The sequence below is a fragment of the Oratosquilla oratoria genome, chromosome 43 (assembly GCF_046742065.1).
Source record: "Oratosquilla oratoria isolate Oo_2021 chromosome 43, ASM4674206v1, whole genome shotgun sequence".
NCBI lineage: Eukaryota > Metazoa > Arthropoda > Malacostraca > Stomatopoda > Squillidae > Oratosquilla > Oratosquilla oratoria.
The window spans coordinates 6,197,069-6,214,855 of NC_134819.1; the positions used below are offsets into that span (position 1 = coordinate 6,197,069).

General features: G+C 37.9%; 1 protein-coding gene across 1 annotated transcript in view; it reads left to right on the forward strand.

Annotated features, from left to right (window-relative positions):
- The window catches only part of LOC143022053 (uncharacterized), a 736,903-nt gene extending 724,405 nt beyond the window's left edge, over positions 1-12,498 (forward strand). The window contains exons 7-9 of the mRNA XM_076179990.1: positions 1,609-1,784; positions 7,435-7,564; positions 9,712-12,498. Coding sequence (XP_076036105.1) covers positions 1,609-1,784; positions 7,435-7,564; positions 9,712-10,244 — 839 coding nt within the window. The 3' untranslated portion in view covers positions 10,245-12,498. The remainder of the gene's footprint in view (positions 1-1,608; positions 1,785-7,434; positions 7,565-9,711) is intronic.
- Positions 12,499-17,787: the final 5,289 nt, after the last annotated feature.

Genomic DNA, 17,787 nt, shown 5'->3' on the forward strand with positions numbered 1-17,787 from the left:
TAAGCGAAGTCGTGTTCTAACTTTTCAAATTCACAATATTTGACGAGAATCTTCAACGTAAGACCGGGGCTTAAACACTTTAGATTTTCATTATAGGGTTTACCTTTGAGTAATAGAATCGACTGACAACATCTAGAATGATTGTATGTGGACCTAGTTATCGCGAAGGGAGTAGTCAGGACAGCTCAAACAAGTGCTCTATGAAGAGTTTTGTTCAATTGAACAATATCTCCCGTAGACCATTCAATATCTCAGTTCAAACTGAAACGCGGGCGAAACAGGCAACGCAGCACAGAACGATAGCAGACTTCTTGCTGCTGAATTGAGGTACAGTTTGAACTTCTCTCTTACTTGATATGTTGAGGAGCATTTCACGTGAGAGAAAAGTTCAAATTGTACTTTATTTTAGCTCTGTGCTGCGTTGCCTGTGTCTCCTGCACCTCAGTTTGCGCTTTGGCTGGTGAAAGAAATAAAATGAAAGATTGATTTTTTTTTCACTGAACACATTGAACACATCAGCTTAGCGCATCGAGGCGGTTGAACCACTAAGTGCTCCATACATGATATATGGCTTGTATAATTATGTAAATGAAATCTGAACGAAGAAAAAAAAATACAGCCATTTTTAGTTCAGTATCATCCAGGGAAGAAAATGAGGACTAAAATTTCGTGCATAATTTTTTCTTTATAAAAGGTTGGTCCAAGTAAAGTTGTTACTGAATGGCGTGAACGAAAGTTTCTGGGAATGGTGGCTTGATTTTGTATGATAAAGTAATGTGTTCTCAGCAAAAAAAAAAAAAAAAAAAAAAACTATTTTCTAATATCCTGCGGTGGTGTGTGGTTGCATTTGGTCAACAAATTTTTTCCACTTTTTTAATTATCTTACTCGTCCCCAAAAACCTTTCGCTGTTGAGTAGCTTCATATTATCAACATGGCTACGGACATTTTAATTTTTATTCAGTCTCAGAACACGAGATTTTATGCAGCAAAGCAAGCTAGACTCCTGCTAAAGATAGGGTTTCGATTCCTTTCAGGTTAAAATCTTGTTCTTAACTATATAAAACCCGCCTCTAAGGAGAAAATAGATTTATATTTACGTGTGTCACTGCATTGAAGGGATTAACCACACCCAAGGGAGGTACAGGGTTCATTAATACACGCACACACACAGGTACACACACACAGGCACACACACACACACATACGCTCTTCTCCCGCAAAATACAACTAGGTAAATGCGCACACACACACACACACACACACACACACACACACACACACACACACACACACACACACACACACACACACACACACACACACACACACACACACACACACACACACACACACACACACACACACACACACACACACACACACACACACACACACACACACACACACACACACACACACACACACACACACACACACACACACACACACACACAACTGCTATATAAGGAGATATATGAATGTTTTCATATTAGGAATTATAAGGTACATATTTGTATATATAGGCCTATGCTCTTTCCATAGATTACGTTTTTCTTCATGTCGCACATCTCGAACTAACATTCACCTGTTTCTCTGTGAAACGCCAGGAAAACTTCGAGTAGAGATCTTGGGTGCTCGGGAGTTGTTTATCGAAGAAGGCTCCTCCCTCACACTGACGTGTGTCGTGACGTCACAGGCTCAAGCCCCGCCCACTGTCATCTACTGGTACCATGGCAACACAGTTATGGACTACAACTCGCCCAGAGGAGGAGTCAAAGTCGAGGTCAGTGATAAACTTTTTTCTTTTTTTCTTTTTGTTTTTTAGTTTTTGTTTCCTAGATAGTAATAATGATAACAGGTAATTACACGTGCAACTAGCAATAGTACTAGTACTATTACGGATTCTATTACTACCAATATTTTCTATTAGCAGTACCAGAACTAGTATTGCAATTTTAACTGTTACGCTACTAGTAAATTTAATAGTAATACTATCGTTGATGATATTTAGTAACTTTATAATGGCTAGTATTATTACTAGTAGTGTAATACTACTTACAATAATGGTGACGATAGATATATGATTAACGATACTTATCACAATAATGAAACAGGTAGCTAGTAAGGATGCTAAAAAATACGCTGATCCCGTTACCATTACTATTGCCATTGCCGTTACTAAGTTAACGTTACTAGTATGAGTATCGTAACTAGTACCATTAAAGTTACAAGTATCGTTTATGTTAACGTGTATGGTAATAGTAACGGTAATGTTACTAGGGACGGTAATGTTACAAGTAATTGTACCGTTAGCTTTACTGGTAACTTTAATGTTACTAGTACCAATGTAACTAGCACCATTAACGTTAGTAGCACCGCACCAATAACGTTACTAATTTTGTTAACGCTTCTAGTTCGATTACTACTATTAGTAATGGTAACGGTACTAGTAATGTTAATGGCAATGGTACTGGTAACGGTAATAGTAATGGTAAAGACACTAGTATCGTTAGCGCTAATTGTATCGTTAATTTTACTAGTTTCGTTAACGTTACTAATACCGCTAACGTGACTAACTCCATTACCGTTATTAGTAATGTTAACGGTACTAGTAACTTTAACGACAATGGTACTGGCGACAGTAAGGGTACTAGCACCGTGAACGCTATCTATACCATTAACGTAACTAGTACCGTTAACGTTACAAATACCATTAACGTTACTAGTATCTATTACCGTTATTTATAATGTTAACGGTATTACGTTAAGGGTAATGATACTGAAACTATTAATGTTAGCGATACTAGTACCATGAACCTTACTAGTACCGTTAAATTTACTAGTAGCATTGACGTTACTAATTTTGTTAACGTTCCTAGTACCGTTACTGTTATTAGTAATGTTTACGGTATAAATAACATTACTGGTAATGATACTTCTAACGGCAATGGTAATAGTGATGGTAACGGTATTGGTAATGGTACCGATACTAGTACCGCTAATGTTACCAATACCATTAACGTTATTAGTACCATTAACTTTACTAATACCATTACCGATGCCTGTGTACTAGTAATGGTACCGACAATAGTACAGTAATATCAACGTTACTAGTACCGTTAACTTTACTAGTAACCTTAACGTTAATAGTACCGTTAAAGTTGTTAGTACCAATATCGTTACAAGTACCGTTACCGTTATTAGTACTGTTACCGCTTCTAGTATTGTTAACGTTACTGGTAATATTAACGGTACTAGTATCGTTCACGGTAATAGTAGTGTGAACGGCAATGTTAATAGCCACGGTAACGGTACAATTACTGGTACGGGCATTGTTACCTTTAGCGTTACTTGTACTGTTGAATCTAATAATACCATTAATGTAACTAGCATCGTTACCGTTACTATTATCGTTAACGTTACTAGTGCAGTTACCAATACTTGTGACGTTAACGATACTAGTAATGGTAATCGTAGTATTTACGGTAACGGTTCCGGTGACAGTAACGGTGATGGTAATTGTACTGACACGTTAACGTTACTTGCACCGTTACTAGTATTGTTAACGGTATTAGTTACGTTAAAGGCAATGGTATTGGCGAATGTAAGTTTACTGGTAGCATTACCTTTACTCGTAATATTAACGGTACTAATAACATTAACGGTAATGGTACTAGTGGCGGCAATAGTACTGGCGACGGTAATGGTACCAGTAATGGTACCGATACTATTAATGTTAATGTTACGAGTACAGGTACATTTAACATAACTATTACAGGTGCCGTTATATTTACAGCTACCGTTAGTAGTACCGTTACAAGTACTACTATAATTTGTAAAAAGAGCAATGATAATAGGTATTTGTAGTAATAGTACTAGTACTTTTGTTACTGCACCTACAATTACTGTCATCCCTAGTAGTACTAATAGCAACAACTATTCCTATTATATTTAATAGTATCAGTAAAAATCATTGTATTACTACTAGTGGCAGAACGAGCACTACCATATAGTCCTATTATACTAGTAACATAATGTAAGCACTGCTCCAGAGGGTTTCATACTGGAATGTTGCCTCCTCCTCCTCCTCCTCCTCCTCCTCCTCCTCCTCCTCCTCCTCTTCCTCCTCCTCCTCCTTCTCCTCCTCCTACTCCTCCTCCTCCTCCGGTAAATACAATTTCTCCCGTTACGGAGTTCACGGTAAAGTAGAAGAAGCAAAAGCAGCTGTTGGGGGAAGACTTGAGGAAGTTGGGGGAAGGGAGTTTCGGTGGACGAGTAGACGGGTGGTTTTTGAGTGGAGGATGGAAAGAATTGAATACGTTAGTGGGATGGCAAAGAGAAGGCGAACATGAAAAAAGAGGTGCATAGGGAGAAATAGAAGAAAGGAGGATTGCAGATGCGGTCGAAGGACATGGGGGGGATGAGTTGGAGATGAAGAAGAGAAAGAAAAAGAAAGAAACATTGAAGAAGAGGGATTAAGAACAAATACAGGAAGAAGAAAATGAAACAGAAAGAGGAAGAAAATAAGTTTAAAGGAGGATGAAAAGACAAAGGAGGGAAATGAGAAGAGGAAAGAGGGAGAGCGACAGTAACAGACACAGGAAAAGAATGAGGAAAGGAATATCTTCGAGGGCTTAGGAGTGTTGGGGTTGGTTGGTTGGAGGGAGAAACTCCAGACTGCATAATGATTATCGGCTTATGCATAGGAGCCCCGAAGAAGAAGAGGCTAAAGCAGGTTGGATGTAATACAGACGCTGTATAAGAGAAAGGAAGTCACGTATAAAGCGGACCTTACACGATCAATATTGAAAAATTATACAATATATTAAAGACATCAAGCTATAGCCCAAACACGCGTGGCTTTTCAATATCATCCCGACATTGTCGATAATATTGTACAATACGGAATATTACGCAATAATTTGATCATGTAGGGCTCATTTCAAACACAAGAAGGTTAACTTTATCAACATTAGAAGTTAAAAAGGTCATTAAAGAGGAAAAGGTTAACTTATAACATCTGATGAATAAAAAGAAGAAACTTCAGAGCAGAGGCAGGGGATAGAGGTGAGAAATCTTAACTGGTTAACGCTTGAGAAGCTGAAAAAGTTAACTTGGAAAGGTTAACCGGTCTCAACGATGGAAATTTAATGGTTGTCTTGTTACAGCTGTGCAGTTACAATATGTAAATACGAGATTAGGCAGCTGGTTGCAAGGGACGGGTGGCTCGAGCAAAGTCTTAGGGTAAATTACCCACTATTGCACCGTGCATCTCACTTCTGTTCACAATTGGGCTCGTTACCCTGTTGAACAAAACCGAATGGTGTTCAACTAAACTTTGTAAGTAGGTCACAACCTTCAAAGGTTAATCCCGGTCAGCAAGGAAAGGGAAGAACTTCGACCACAGCCAAGTGCCTCCTGGGTTAATCTCCTTTAGTTCTTTGTTAAGCGGATCCTACAAGATAAATATTATTGCGCAGTATCCCGTATTGTACAATATTACTGACAATGTAGAGATGTTATTGAAAAATGACACAACATATGGAAAATATTAAATATACAGGCCAAACATGTGTATCTCTTCAATACTTTTCCTACACCGTCAATAATATTGTACAGTAATAATATTCATCGTGTAGGGCCCACTTTACAGGAAGACCGATAACTGATGACTTCGAACTCCCTTGACTTCATGATCTCTCTCTTTATACATTTTCTTCTGCCTAACGCTGTGCGATTTTATTCGGCTTTTAGATACTTCTAATAAAAAGAAAAACAAATTTAGTGAGACCTCCACATCAGCTTTCCCTTTCATCTTTAAAATACGACCTTGCTATGAACCAAAGGGTCTCTTGTTGGTCTGTTTCGCCTTTGCAATATATGATAAATCACTGAAATGTATAGCAATGATTATCTAGCTTAGATGTTTCTTCTGTTTTCACAATAAATGAAAAAATAAAATAATTGAAAAACAACAACAACAACGTAAAGCTACTTCTTTGGTGAAGGCTTGCCTTTTACTTTCAAAAATAGGGAATTACCTTTTACCTTTTACTTCGTATATTTCCAACCACACGCTCCGGGGGCTCTGTACAAGGCCTCCTGCAAGCATTTATTATAGTTTTTCTCCACTTCGCCTTTGTTTTTGACTGATGGAAGAAGGCTTTTCGAAAATGTCTCTCTCACTCACTGGCAACCGGTTCGCTTTTGGGCCAAAGAAATATGACGTGGGAAGGCCCGACCGCAGGTGTTCTGAAGGAGGTCAACGTTCTTCTATAAATTTTTACTTTCGCCAGTGTGTACAGATATGTTTCAAGCATGGATGATGTCAGTGTTGGATTCGGAACCTCATCCCGCAACAAGTGATCTTCGAATTACGAATTGAATGGACATGTGACCCGTCCCAGGGACCATCAGCGAGTCCCTCCACTTTTCTCCCCCAAAGACCAAAGGAGAGTCGTTCCGGACTCTTTTTCTTTCTTTCTTTCTTTCTTTCTTTCTTTCTTTAAGGTCGCTTTACATGGGGGCGATTCTCGTCAACTGTAGTAAATTTGAATACCTAGAAGAAGACTTCACCTACAATATTCTAAACATCCCTAATAACATGTCAACAATGTGTCCAATATTTTTATTATATCTCAGCTTTTCTTGATTCGACATTCACTTTCTCAATACATGACACAAAGGTATTTTGACACTTGGAGATTCAAAAAACAAAATTTTTATAACCAAAGTTCTTTTCTGCTCAAACGAACCCACAACAGTTAACGAGATTTAACCAAGTATGAAGTGGACTTTAGATATGCTAATAACACAATCGTAAAATACTGAGTACAAAAAAATACGTAGAAGCTGAACCTACAAGTATGTATATATACGTATACATTTGCATATAAATGTATACGTTTGCATGTTATGTACACATATACATATATAGCGTGGGGCAGTGTTTAGCATTCCTTCCACATACAAGAGACCCGAAAAGTACAAAAACATTGTTTAAGTTGCACCTTTATGCCATCTTCGGTAAGCCATCAATGGTTCAATATACCAATGTTACATTTCAATGCAGTTGCCTGATTACTATGGCCACGACGAATAGACTAGCATCTAATGAACGTCCAACCTCAACCAGTCCAACAAACCTTAAAATCCAAACTATTTACAACCGAACCAGACTAATGCACACTGGTGAGGTGAGTTAAAGAGGCTGTATACTTCCCAAGAGGCTAGGCCGTCAGTCTTGTAGTATACCACGCAGGATGAAGTCGTATATGTGATAGCCACTCTTTGTAATCAAATATCAAACCGCCTCTGATTTTGCAAGTGTTCCACTCTTATTGTATCTTGGTTACTTCCACATGATATGTGCAAGTAGCCAGCATGGATCCATTTGGCTCGAAGCTAAATCTATGTTGCCTTTTATCCTACAGGTGGACAAGGACAAGAGCCAGTCTACAGCTCGTCTTTTGGTGTCTGCGGTGGGCCACGGGGACTCTGGCATGTACTCGTGCGTACCGCCAGGGTCACACCCTGCCACCGTTCTCGTCCACGTACAGAAAGGTAAGTCAACAGGATCCACAATTTCTTTCCACTCTCTCCGGACACGGATAGTTCTCTCTCTTGGAAAATTCTAGAATTCGGAGGTCTTCCATATTGGGGACGAAGTTTCCTCTCTGACATATGCCGGAATACTAATGAACATTTTAGAATTCCGTGAATTTCTAAATTGGACAATTATCTGTGAATATAGATGAAAGAGGGGTCGCCTTACCACCTCATGTGTGTGTTTCCGCGTGTATGTACTTTGACACAAGATTTTCTTGTAACTCTTGGGCTAGTACATGTAGCTTAAGATGATAATGATGACCGATAATAGGAATAGAATATATATATATATATATATATATATATATATATTATATATATATATATATATATATATATATATATTAGTAGTGTCTTGTACCCAGGCATGTCAGTCATTTACCATCTGAGGTAAATCACAGCTGTTGTATCAAAACAAACACTGTAAACGACGCGTTTTTTTTCCTACATGTGGAGCTGATAGTTAACCTAGATTTTATTATCTTCTTTATAGAAGGTAGAAGTATACGAAAAAAATATTCCTATTAGACGTCATTCGGAGGACAGAACCCAAATTTAACACAGTCCAACAAACAGTTGACACACTACCAAAAGAGAGATTTTGCCACTGTTGAAAAAAGTGGCAAAACAAAACTTCAATATAAAGAGTGCCGCAGTGTAGACAGCTGAGATATTGAAAAAGACAAAAATAATAACAAAACTATCAACTTGATATCAACAAAAAGTTAAGGATTTGAGGATTTTTTAATTTTGGGTTTTCGATTATCCGGATAAAAGAATCTTAACCTGTGTTCTATTTTCAATTGTAGAAAGAAATTTATGTACATTCCCAGATGTTCCATCAAATCCTGCGTTCAGCTGTAGAGTGAAGGAAAAATTTAACACCTGAACGTGATTCTTGTATGATTTTAGTCCCACAAACAGTTCCTATTTACACTTTGTACACAAATACAAATTGACTAAATATTATTCAAAACTGATTAAGATATTCGAAAGTAAACGTAATCTTTGTATACGCTACACTATATATCATAGTCTATGCGCTCCAAGGGCTCCGTGCATGGTGTGGCATACTTTGTGTTATCAACATAGTCTCTTTCTCTCTCATTTCCCATGTATGTGCTATTGATTTTTTCATTCTGTATATATTAAAGGAAGCTGTATAGTACAATGAGCATCGCTTTTTAAGGTAACGATTATAACAACGAATACCCATCACATCCCACCTGTCCCACCTATGATACCTCGGCGTAGTAACATAGGGTAAAAGCGTTGCCAAGTGTCATAGAATTTATTCAAATCGTTGTTGTAATCCTAAAATGTTATACTTGTTGTACTATACAGCTTCCCTTACTATAGAATGATAATAAAAAAAAATCACACAGATGAGAAATTAGAGAGAGAGAGAGAAAGAAAGAAAGAGAGAGAGAGAGAGAGAGAGAGAGAGAGAGAGAGAGAGAGAGAGAGAGAGAGAGAGAGAGAGAGAGAGAGAGAGAGAGAGAGAGATGAATTTAGAGGGAATAGGAGGGGGATAGAATGGCTAGTATTAAATCACGACGTATGCTACACTCTGAACAGATTCCTTGAAGCTCACAAACCATAGCTAAGGGTCACCCATATAGTCAATATGCATTGACAATAATATTGTTCTTGATTCTTAAATATTTAACAAACATTTAACAACCCAGTAATGGAATAACAGTATTGTCATTATATGTTTATTGTGGCTTGACATATGAAGGTAACTGTGCGTGTACATTGCCTTATACTCATGTGCACAGGGGTATCTTATACTATATATATCTGCTTATATATTTCTACACACATGTTTATTCAACTTTACGTTTGAATATATATATATATATATATATATATATATATATATATATATATATATATATATATATATTAGAACATTTCCCTTTTGTGAACCAAAATACCTTTTACAAATGTCCTACAGCATCTTTTCCCGGTGAGAGAAAAATGCTTTTCCCTTCTGAACGCCACAGCAAATAAATGGCTTCACCCAAGTCAAGTTATTTCACAGTTTCTACTTCGAAAACGCTCATTTTTGTCTATTCGCTCTTCTTGTTTACTTGCAGGGGAGAATGAAGCTGCCATTCAACAGGGGGGCTTGAGCACAGCCTCTTCTCTCCACCACTACACCAGCCCTCATCATGGCAAGAATCTTCACCACTACCATAGCTATCATCATCATTTTCACCACCACCACACCAGCCACCATCACCATCTCCACAGCTTTCATTGGAGAATTTCTTCTTTTCTCCATTCTTTTCATTCCATCATTTCTCTCACTTTCATTTCATCCTTATTCCCGCTTTTAGTCATAATTCTTCTCTTTAACTTAAGTTATGCCGCCGCCACCTTTCCTTCGCCCCTCCTTCCTTTCTCTGCAGTGGTAAGCCTCGCATGTTGTATAGTCTGTAACACCGGGGATGTCCTCCGGTTCTTCCCGCTTCCTTCTCTCTCGCTCTTCTTCTTTCTCTTCCTCTCTCTCCTCTCGCTTCCTCTTTTGACGTCAGGGCTCATCACTACCGCCACAAACACCAACACCACAACCTCCACCACGACTACGACAGCCAGCAGCAGCTATTCGGAAAAAGAGACAACGTAGTAAATGTATACAGGAGATGAAAACTTCGAAAGGACAGAGAAGAACTATAAAACTGAAATGTCAAGTTTTCCCAGTAATCGTGCTTGTATGTAAAACGTCGGGATGTTAAAAGGTGGTTTATTCTTGGACTAGGGACATGGTACACAGGACGAACTTCCAGGCTTCAAGGTTCTGAAGGCACTTCGAGTAAAGAACTTACGTTCTCCTGAAGGAGGTATCGTCGAAGTGTGGAATATTCCGTGCTGTTCTTTTTATGAAATGGTCGCCAGTTGTTGGTGGATTCTAGGGTGTGAGTATTGAATCCAGTGGTATGGTGATACCTTGTCGAGTGTGGTGGTTAGAAATAGGCGGAAACCTATGTTCCGGTGGAATATAGTGCTTCAAGAGGAGACGATGAAAACAAAACGTACTTTTCGCGCCAACTTCTCGAGACGACGTCATGTCGTCTGAACCCGGAAGGGTACATTCAAATCTACGTGAAAAACTTTCCCGTTACAGGCAGTCGTTGTGAGAGGAACATAAAACAAAGAAGTGGGGAAAACGTATTATCTGTCCAAACAAAGACATTTCCGGAGAAAAATATATACTTTTTTTATCGTGAATTCCCCGATTCGTGGACTTACTCCCTCCGGTTCGCTCGAAGAGAGAAACGAAAACCAACAACTACAAAAAAATAAATAAAAAAATCAAAAGTGAACGTTTTGTTAACATATTAATCCTGTTGGTATGGGACTTTTTTTTTAACATTCTTTTCAATCTTCTTCACGAAAACAAATAACATACGTGATTGATCCGCAGAAACTAATAGATCTCTGGGAAAATATAAGGTTACCTTCCACTCCATACGCTTGGTCTAAGCCTCTATGACTATGCCGAGCAAGACAAAGGAAAAGTGAGACCAGTACATCAATTCTGTGAATAAAGCAAACTTAAAGACACGGAATGTGTCGTGGAAAAGAAAAAAACAAGTGTAACACGAGAGTGACAAGAGTGGCAATTTGGTCAAAGTACAATCAGAGGCAAATGTCAGATTATTCAAATAAAGTGATATAGATAAGCGGGGAGAGTGTGACGGTAACCATGAGTTGCAAACTATGTACGAGAGAGAAAGAGAGAGAGTGTATGTGTGTGTGTGTGTGTGTGTGTGTGTGTGTGTGTGTGTGTGTGTGTGTGTGTGTGTGTGTGTGTGTGTGTGTGTGTGTGTGTGTGTGTGTTTGTGTGTGTGTGTGTGTGTGTTTGTGTGTGTGTGTGTGTGTGTGTGTGTGTGTGTGATTGTGTGTGTGTGTGTGTGTGTGTGTGTGTGTGTGTATGTGTGTGCATGTGTGTGTGTGTGTGTGTGTGTGTGTGTGTGTGAGAGAGAGAGAGAGAGAGAGAGAGAGAGAGAGAGAGAGAGAGAGAGAGAGAGCCATGTGAGTAATTGTGCAGTTGACAGCGGATCATAAATGATAGACTTAAGCCTCGTACGATGGCGTTACCATGACGTCATGTCGAGTCTGTTTTAGACAATGGCCTCGATTGGTGCTCTGTTCTTCGATGAGGTTTCAGAGTCTGCGCGTGTGTAAGAACTCAGATTTGTATATTTTATAAATATGAGAACAATATTTAGATGTTGAAATGCTGTATTGTTTTATACAAAATCATAATATATGGATTAGTGTAGATTAATTGGAAAATAAAGCTGTTTGAGAAATTGTGATATCATTTAGAATCCTGAATTCCAATAATAATATTCAAAAAAGACTGTCAGAATGCTTTCCAAATGTTATGTAATATACTGGAGAGTAAATAATTTCCATTCCAAAGTGTCCTTTTAGAAGGGAGAGAGAGAAATTGGAAGGGAAAGTGATGGATTGAGAAAATGAGAACAAGAGGGACCCTTCATTCTTCATACATAGGATACTGTACAACTAAACTCTCAAGAAGAATTACATTACACTTACAAAATGGTACACCTAAGACACACACAGAATCTCACCACAACACTACTCTTACCAGACAGACCATGGCTGAAAACACTAAAATCATAGGACAGGCCCAAGATAAAAGACGGCTACAGAACCTCGAGGCCCTCCTCATACGAGACAAGATGCCCACCATGAACCTTCAGTCAAAGGAATTCATGGTCATACCGTCCGCTAGGAGAGATGTGCTTCGCCCGAAGTCTAATACGCGACTGATGACCCCTACTCCCTGACGCATCATTCCAAGCCCCTGATTGGCTGACCCATATACGGCGTTCTGTTATCCCATAGGTTCCCTCACACCACAATTTCCTATTGGTTCTCTTTATGTTCACTATGATCCTCTCTTTTAGTATATAAGTCTATGTATTCTGACCTTTGTCATTGCTTTTGAAAATGTACACTGTGTACGAAACGTCAAGCTCCAGTAAAACACTACCCTTCTCCCTTCTGAGTTTGAATCATGTCCTTTGGACCAGCGATAGCAAACTTACCTCCTGAAGCCAAGTCTATAGATAGACGTATTGAAACTCTACAAAAGAAGATCATCAATGCATCAATTGCTATTTTCTTCAATGAAACCTGTCTACAGGAAATCCTGCTGCCGAAATATAAAAGTATATGTATATGTATATGTATATCCATATGTATATGTATATGTATATGTATACACACGTATATATATATACATATATATATATATATATATATATATATATATTACATACAAATACACACACACAAATATATATATATATATATATACATAATAATTCCGACTGTCGTCCCCGAATTCGAACCAAGACTCGTGAAATATCGGAGCCATTGCTCTGCCAACTGAGCTAACAAGCCTATAAAATTATCCACCCTGGGAGTTAATCTACTCCCGAGGAACTAAGTCGACTGCTAACTGCCGCCCGTACTTAATTTTACAGAGAGCCAAGACCAACTTGTAGCTCGTGGTAAAGCTGGTGCGTTTCCTTGATGGACTTATCGTCGTGATTAACCGTGATTTCATGATTCTCTATTGGTCTTCGTTCTCTGTAAAATTAAGTACGGACGGTAGTTAGCAGTCGACTTGGTTCCTCGAGAGTAGATTAGCTCCCAGGTTGGAGAATTTTATAGCCCCGTTAGCTCAGTTGGTAGAGCGATGGCTCCGTGATTTCATGAGTTTCGGTTCAAATCCGGGGACGACAGTCTGAATTATTTAATCGACATCACCGTCACTGATGATTCTATTCAGGTATGACAACGACGATAAGTCCATCAAGGAAACATACTAGCTTAGCCACGAGCTACAAGTTGGTCTTGGTTATCTGTAGAATTAAGTACGGGCGGCAGTTAGCAGTCGACTTAGTTCCTCGGGAATAGATTAACTCCCAGGTTGAAGGATTTTATAGGCCCGTTAGCTCAGTTGGCAGAGCGATGGCTCCGTGATTTCACGAGTCTCGGTTCGAATCTGGGGACAACAGTCGGAATTATTTGATCGACATCACCGTCACTGGTGATTCTAGTCACACACACACACACACACACACACACACACACACACACACACACACACACACACACACACACACACACACACACACACACACACACACACACACACACACACACATATATATATATATATATATATATATATACACATATATGTATATGCAGAAAGATCACAAAAAACCACACGTGATCCACAAATTTTGCTGGTAACTAATAAGGAAATCGGAAGAAAACAGTAATTCCTAAGCGCTCTCGTGTAATTCATATCTTCAGGGGAATACAGAAAAATGTTGTGTTACAAAGAGGCTTAAAAATAACAAGATTATGCACTAGGAAAGGAACTGGCTTAGTATGAGATGTCACAAGATTAAACACTAGGAAAGGAACTGGCATAGTGCAAGATGACACAAGATTATACACTAGGTAAAGGAACTGGCAAAGTACAGGAAGTCACAATTGAAAAAGAGCAAATCTTAGTACACAAAGTCATCAATAAAAAAGAAATCTAGAGAACAGCACAATTCACCAAATTAATTTTGGTTACATACAACCTGATTAAAATTTTTCTTAAACATAAATTTATCTAATCTATACAGACCATAGACTGGAAGTGAGCATTAAGGGAGAGTGACTGGAGGAAGTGGATAGTTTTAGATACTTGGGTGCAAATGTGGCAGGAAAAAGTGGAGTGAAGGTGGAGGTAGAATGTAGATTGAGAGAAGCGAGTAAATGCCTTGGTGGATTGAAGATTGTAATGAGGAATAGACATTTGGGAATGGATGCTAAGATGAGACTGTATGAAGGAGTGATTGTGCCAACACCACTGTATGGGGCAGAAACATGGAACATAAGAGAAAAAGAGAGGAGTTTGAATGTGTTTGAGATAAGGTGTCTGAGAAGTATGATGGGGGTTACTAGGCTAGATAGAGTGAGAAATGAGGAGGTGAGGAGGAGAACAGGGGTGGAAAAGGAGCTGGGAGATAGGGTTGATGAAAGAATATTAGGATGGTTTGGACACATGGAAAGAATGAGTGAAGAAAGACTAGTAAAAGAGGTATGGAAGGCAGATGTGGAAGGAGTGAATATGAGGGGACGTCCTAGGATGAGGTGGGTGGATGGGGTGAAGGGGGCTTTGGGGAAGAGGGGAATGTCTGTTGAGGAAGGACGGGAGAGGACAGAAGACAGGGGTGAATGGAGAATGGTTGTATATGGATGATGTTGTGATTGCATGAGGTAGAATGGGCGTGGGGATGGGGGGTTAGGTAGTATGTGTGAGCAAAATTTGACGCAGCCCGAAGGGATTTCTCCCCGTCCTCTCATTTTATGCAATGGGGGGACGTAGAGGGGGGTCGCCGATTTAATGAAGCGGCCTTGCTGTGGATGTGCTGTGTCTTGCGACACTGCTTCTTAATCAGGGCAGTGGACAAGGTGCAGGGATGACCCATCATCCAGGAGGTGCTCAGATAAGAGGGAGGGTGGAGGGGTGTGGAGTGTATTCAGGGATGGAATGGGTGGAAATGATTTTATGCCTTTCCCTTTTTGGCTACCTCCCTTGTAAGGGGGAAAAAAGCCTTGGTATATGTATATGTATGTATAAAGGCCATTACTGATATCAAGATTAGAACCTTCAGAATTTTTCTCAATACTACTTTCTATTATGTTTCTATTGCCAAATGAATTACAAGAAATTATACCAGAGGCATTAGTCCAATTAATACAATGATTGAAATTTTTCATGTGGACAAATAGAGCATTGGATTATTGTGCTGTTATAACACTATATTTATGTTGTTTAATTCTACTTGATAGTTCTTTGCCCGTTTGTCCAATGTAATACTTTTTACAATCTCTGCAAGGGATTTTGTAGATGGAGCCATCAGAATCAGCGGGAGAATTCTTAATTATTAGTTTCTCAAAAGTACATGGGTTATTAAAAGCTACTTTGATATTCCATGTTTTAAGTAAATGAAGAACTTGAGAAAGATTGTTACTGTAAGGTAATACTAAAAGGTTCTTAATGTCAAAAGGGGGAGGGGGTTGATTCCTATGAAAAAGAATTTTCGCCAAAGAGAGAGCGTTATCTAAAAATGTTCTAGGGTACTTTAATCCTAAACCTAGTTTAACAATAGACTCAATTTTTTCATCAATGAATTCCAGGCTGCATATCCACAAGGCACGTAAGAACATAGAAGAAAATACAGATTATTTTTACTTTATCATGGTGTGCAGAGTAATAATGAATATAAGAAAACACATTTGTCGGTTTTCTATAAATACTAAATTTAAAGCCATTATCTTCTCTATGGAAGAGGGAATCTAAAAAGGGCAATTTGTTATTATTTTCTAATTCTACAGTAAAATTAATGGAGGGAACCAAATTACTCAGATATTGTAAAAAAGTATCCAGGTCTTCAGTACATGGCCACAGGCAAAGAATATTATCCACATATCTATGCCATATCGCATTAGATGGCAAAATTTCACACAATAGTTCTTTTTCAAAAAATTTCATGTAGATATTGCTTAAGACATGCGGGAGGGGATTCCCCATAGCCATTCTAAATTTCTGTGAATAAAAATGATCATTAAATTCAAATTTACAATTCTTGACGCATAACTTTATGAGTTCAGTTACAGTATTAGAAGGCAAAGGAAGTGAGATTTTGTCCAAATAATCAGTGAGAAAAACAATTAAATCATCTACTGGAATTTTTGTGAATAAACTTGTAATATCAAAACTCACTAACCTAAAATTATAATTAATATTTAAACTATTTAGTTTTTGAACTAAGACTACATTATTTTTTATGGATGAATTAGAAATTGTGCCAACTAATGGACTGAGTAAGGACACTAGCCATTTGGATATATTATATGAAATGGATTTAACAGAGCTAATAATTGGTCTCATAGGATTATTCGGTTTGTGTGTTTTTACTAATCCATACATATAGGGAAGAGAAGGAGTGATGGTAGAAAAACGTTTGATAATTTAATTATCCCCTTTTAACAAATGTTTTATTTATTTATTTATTTATTTATTTATTTATTTATTTATTTATTTATTTATTTTATTCATTTATCTATTTATTTATTTATTACTATTATTATTATTATCTTTTTTTTTTTTAATTCACTGTTCACCTTATTAAGTGGGTTGGTCTTAAGTTGGCCATATGTCATGTCATCGGACAAAAGATCATCCATTTTAGACAGGTAGTCATCCCTGTTTAAAATGACCACCGCATTTGCCTTATCTGCTCTAGTGATATGTAAATATTTGTCCTTTTTGAGAGCTTCTAAAGCCACAATAAATCAATTTGGGCAATTGGGTAATCGTGGGTTAATCAAAGAAGCATAAATAGTGCCCTTAAAATTTTTTACCTCTTCGGATGATAAATCACTGTACCTCTCAAAATTAGAAAAAGATTTAGCAATTTCTACATAATCTAACTCCTTGTTGGAATAGACGAACTTTAACCCATAACCTAGTGCACAAGAGACATCATCACTAAGTTGTTTATCTGATAAGTTCACTACAAAATTGGGATTTGCATCCTTAGTCCAATCGCTGTTCTTAATCAATAACTTCAATTTATATTTCAATTTGTTTTGTAAAACCGGACGATATTGTGTGCTTTGATCAGAGAAGATAATGTGACAAGATTATCTTCTCTGATCAGAGCACACAATCTCGTCCGGTTTTACAAAACAAATTGAAATATAAGTTGAAACAAGATTATCTTCTTCTCTGATCAAAGCACACAAAGAAAAGTTACGACTGAAATTTCTTCAAGATTGTCTTATTGAACAAACGTTGTCTCGTCAATCCTCCTTCAACGCCTTTTGAATATGTCGGACCGTCCGTTTGATAACTTCTAACATATAATTTTTGTTAAACATATAGAAATTAAGAGAGTTGAAATGAAAGAAGCATTTCGTATTGCCAAACAACCAAAATTTTCATTTTATAATTCTATTCCTTGTGAATGGAAGAATAAGTTATTGGATTTTTTTTACGACCGGCAAAGAAAATCTCGTCCGGTTTTACAAAACAAATTGAAACATAAATAAAAAAA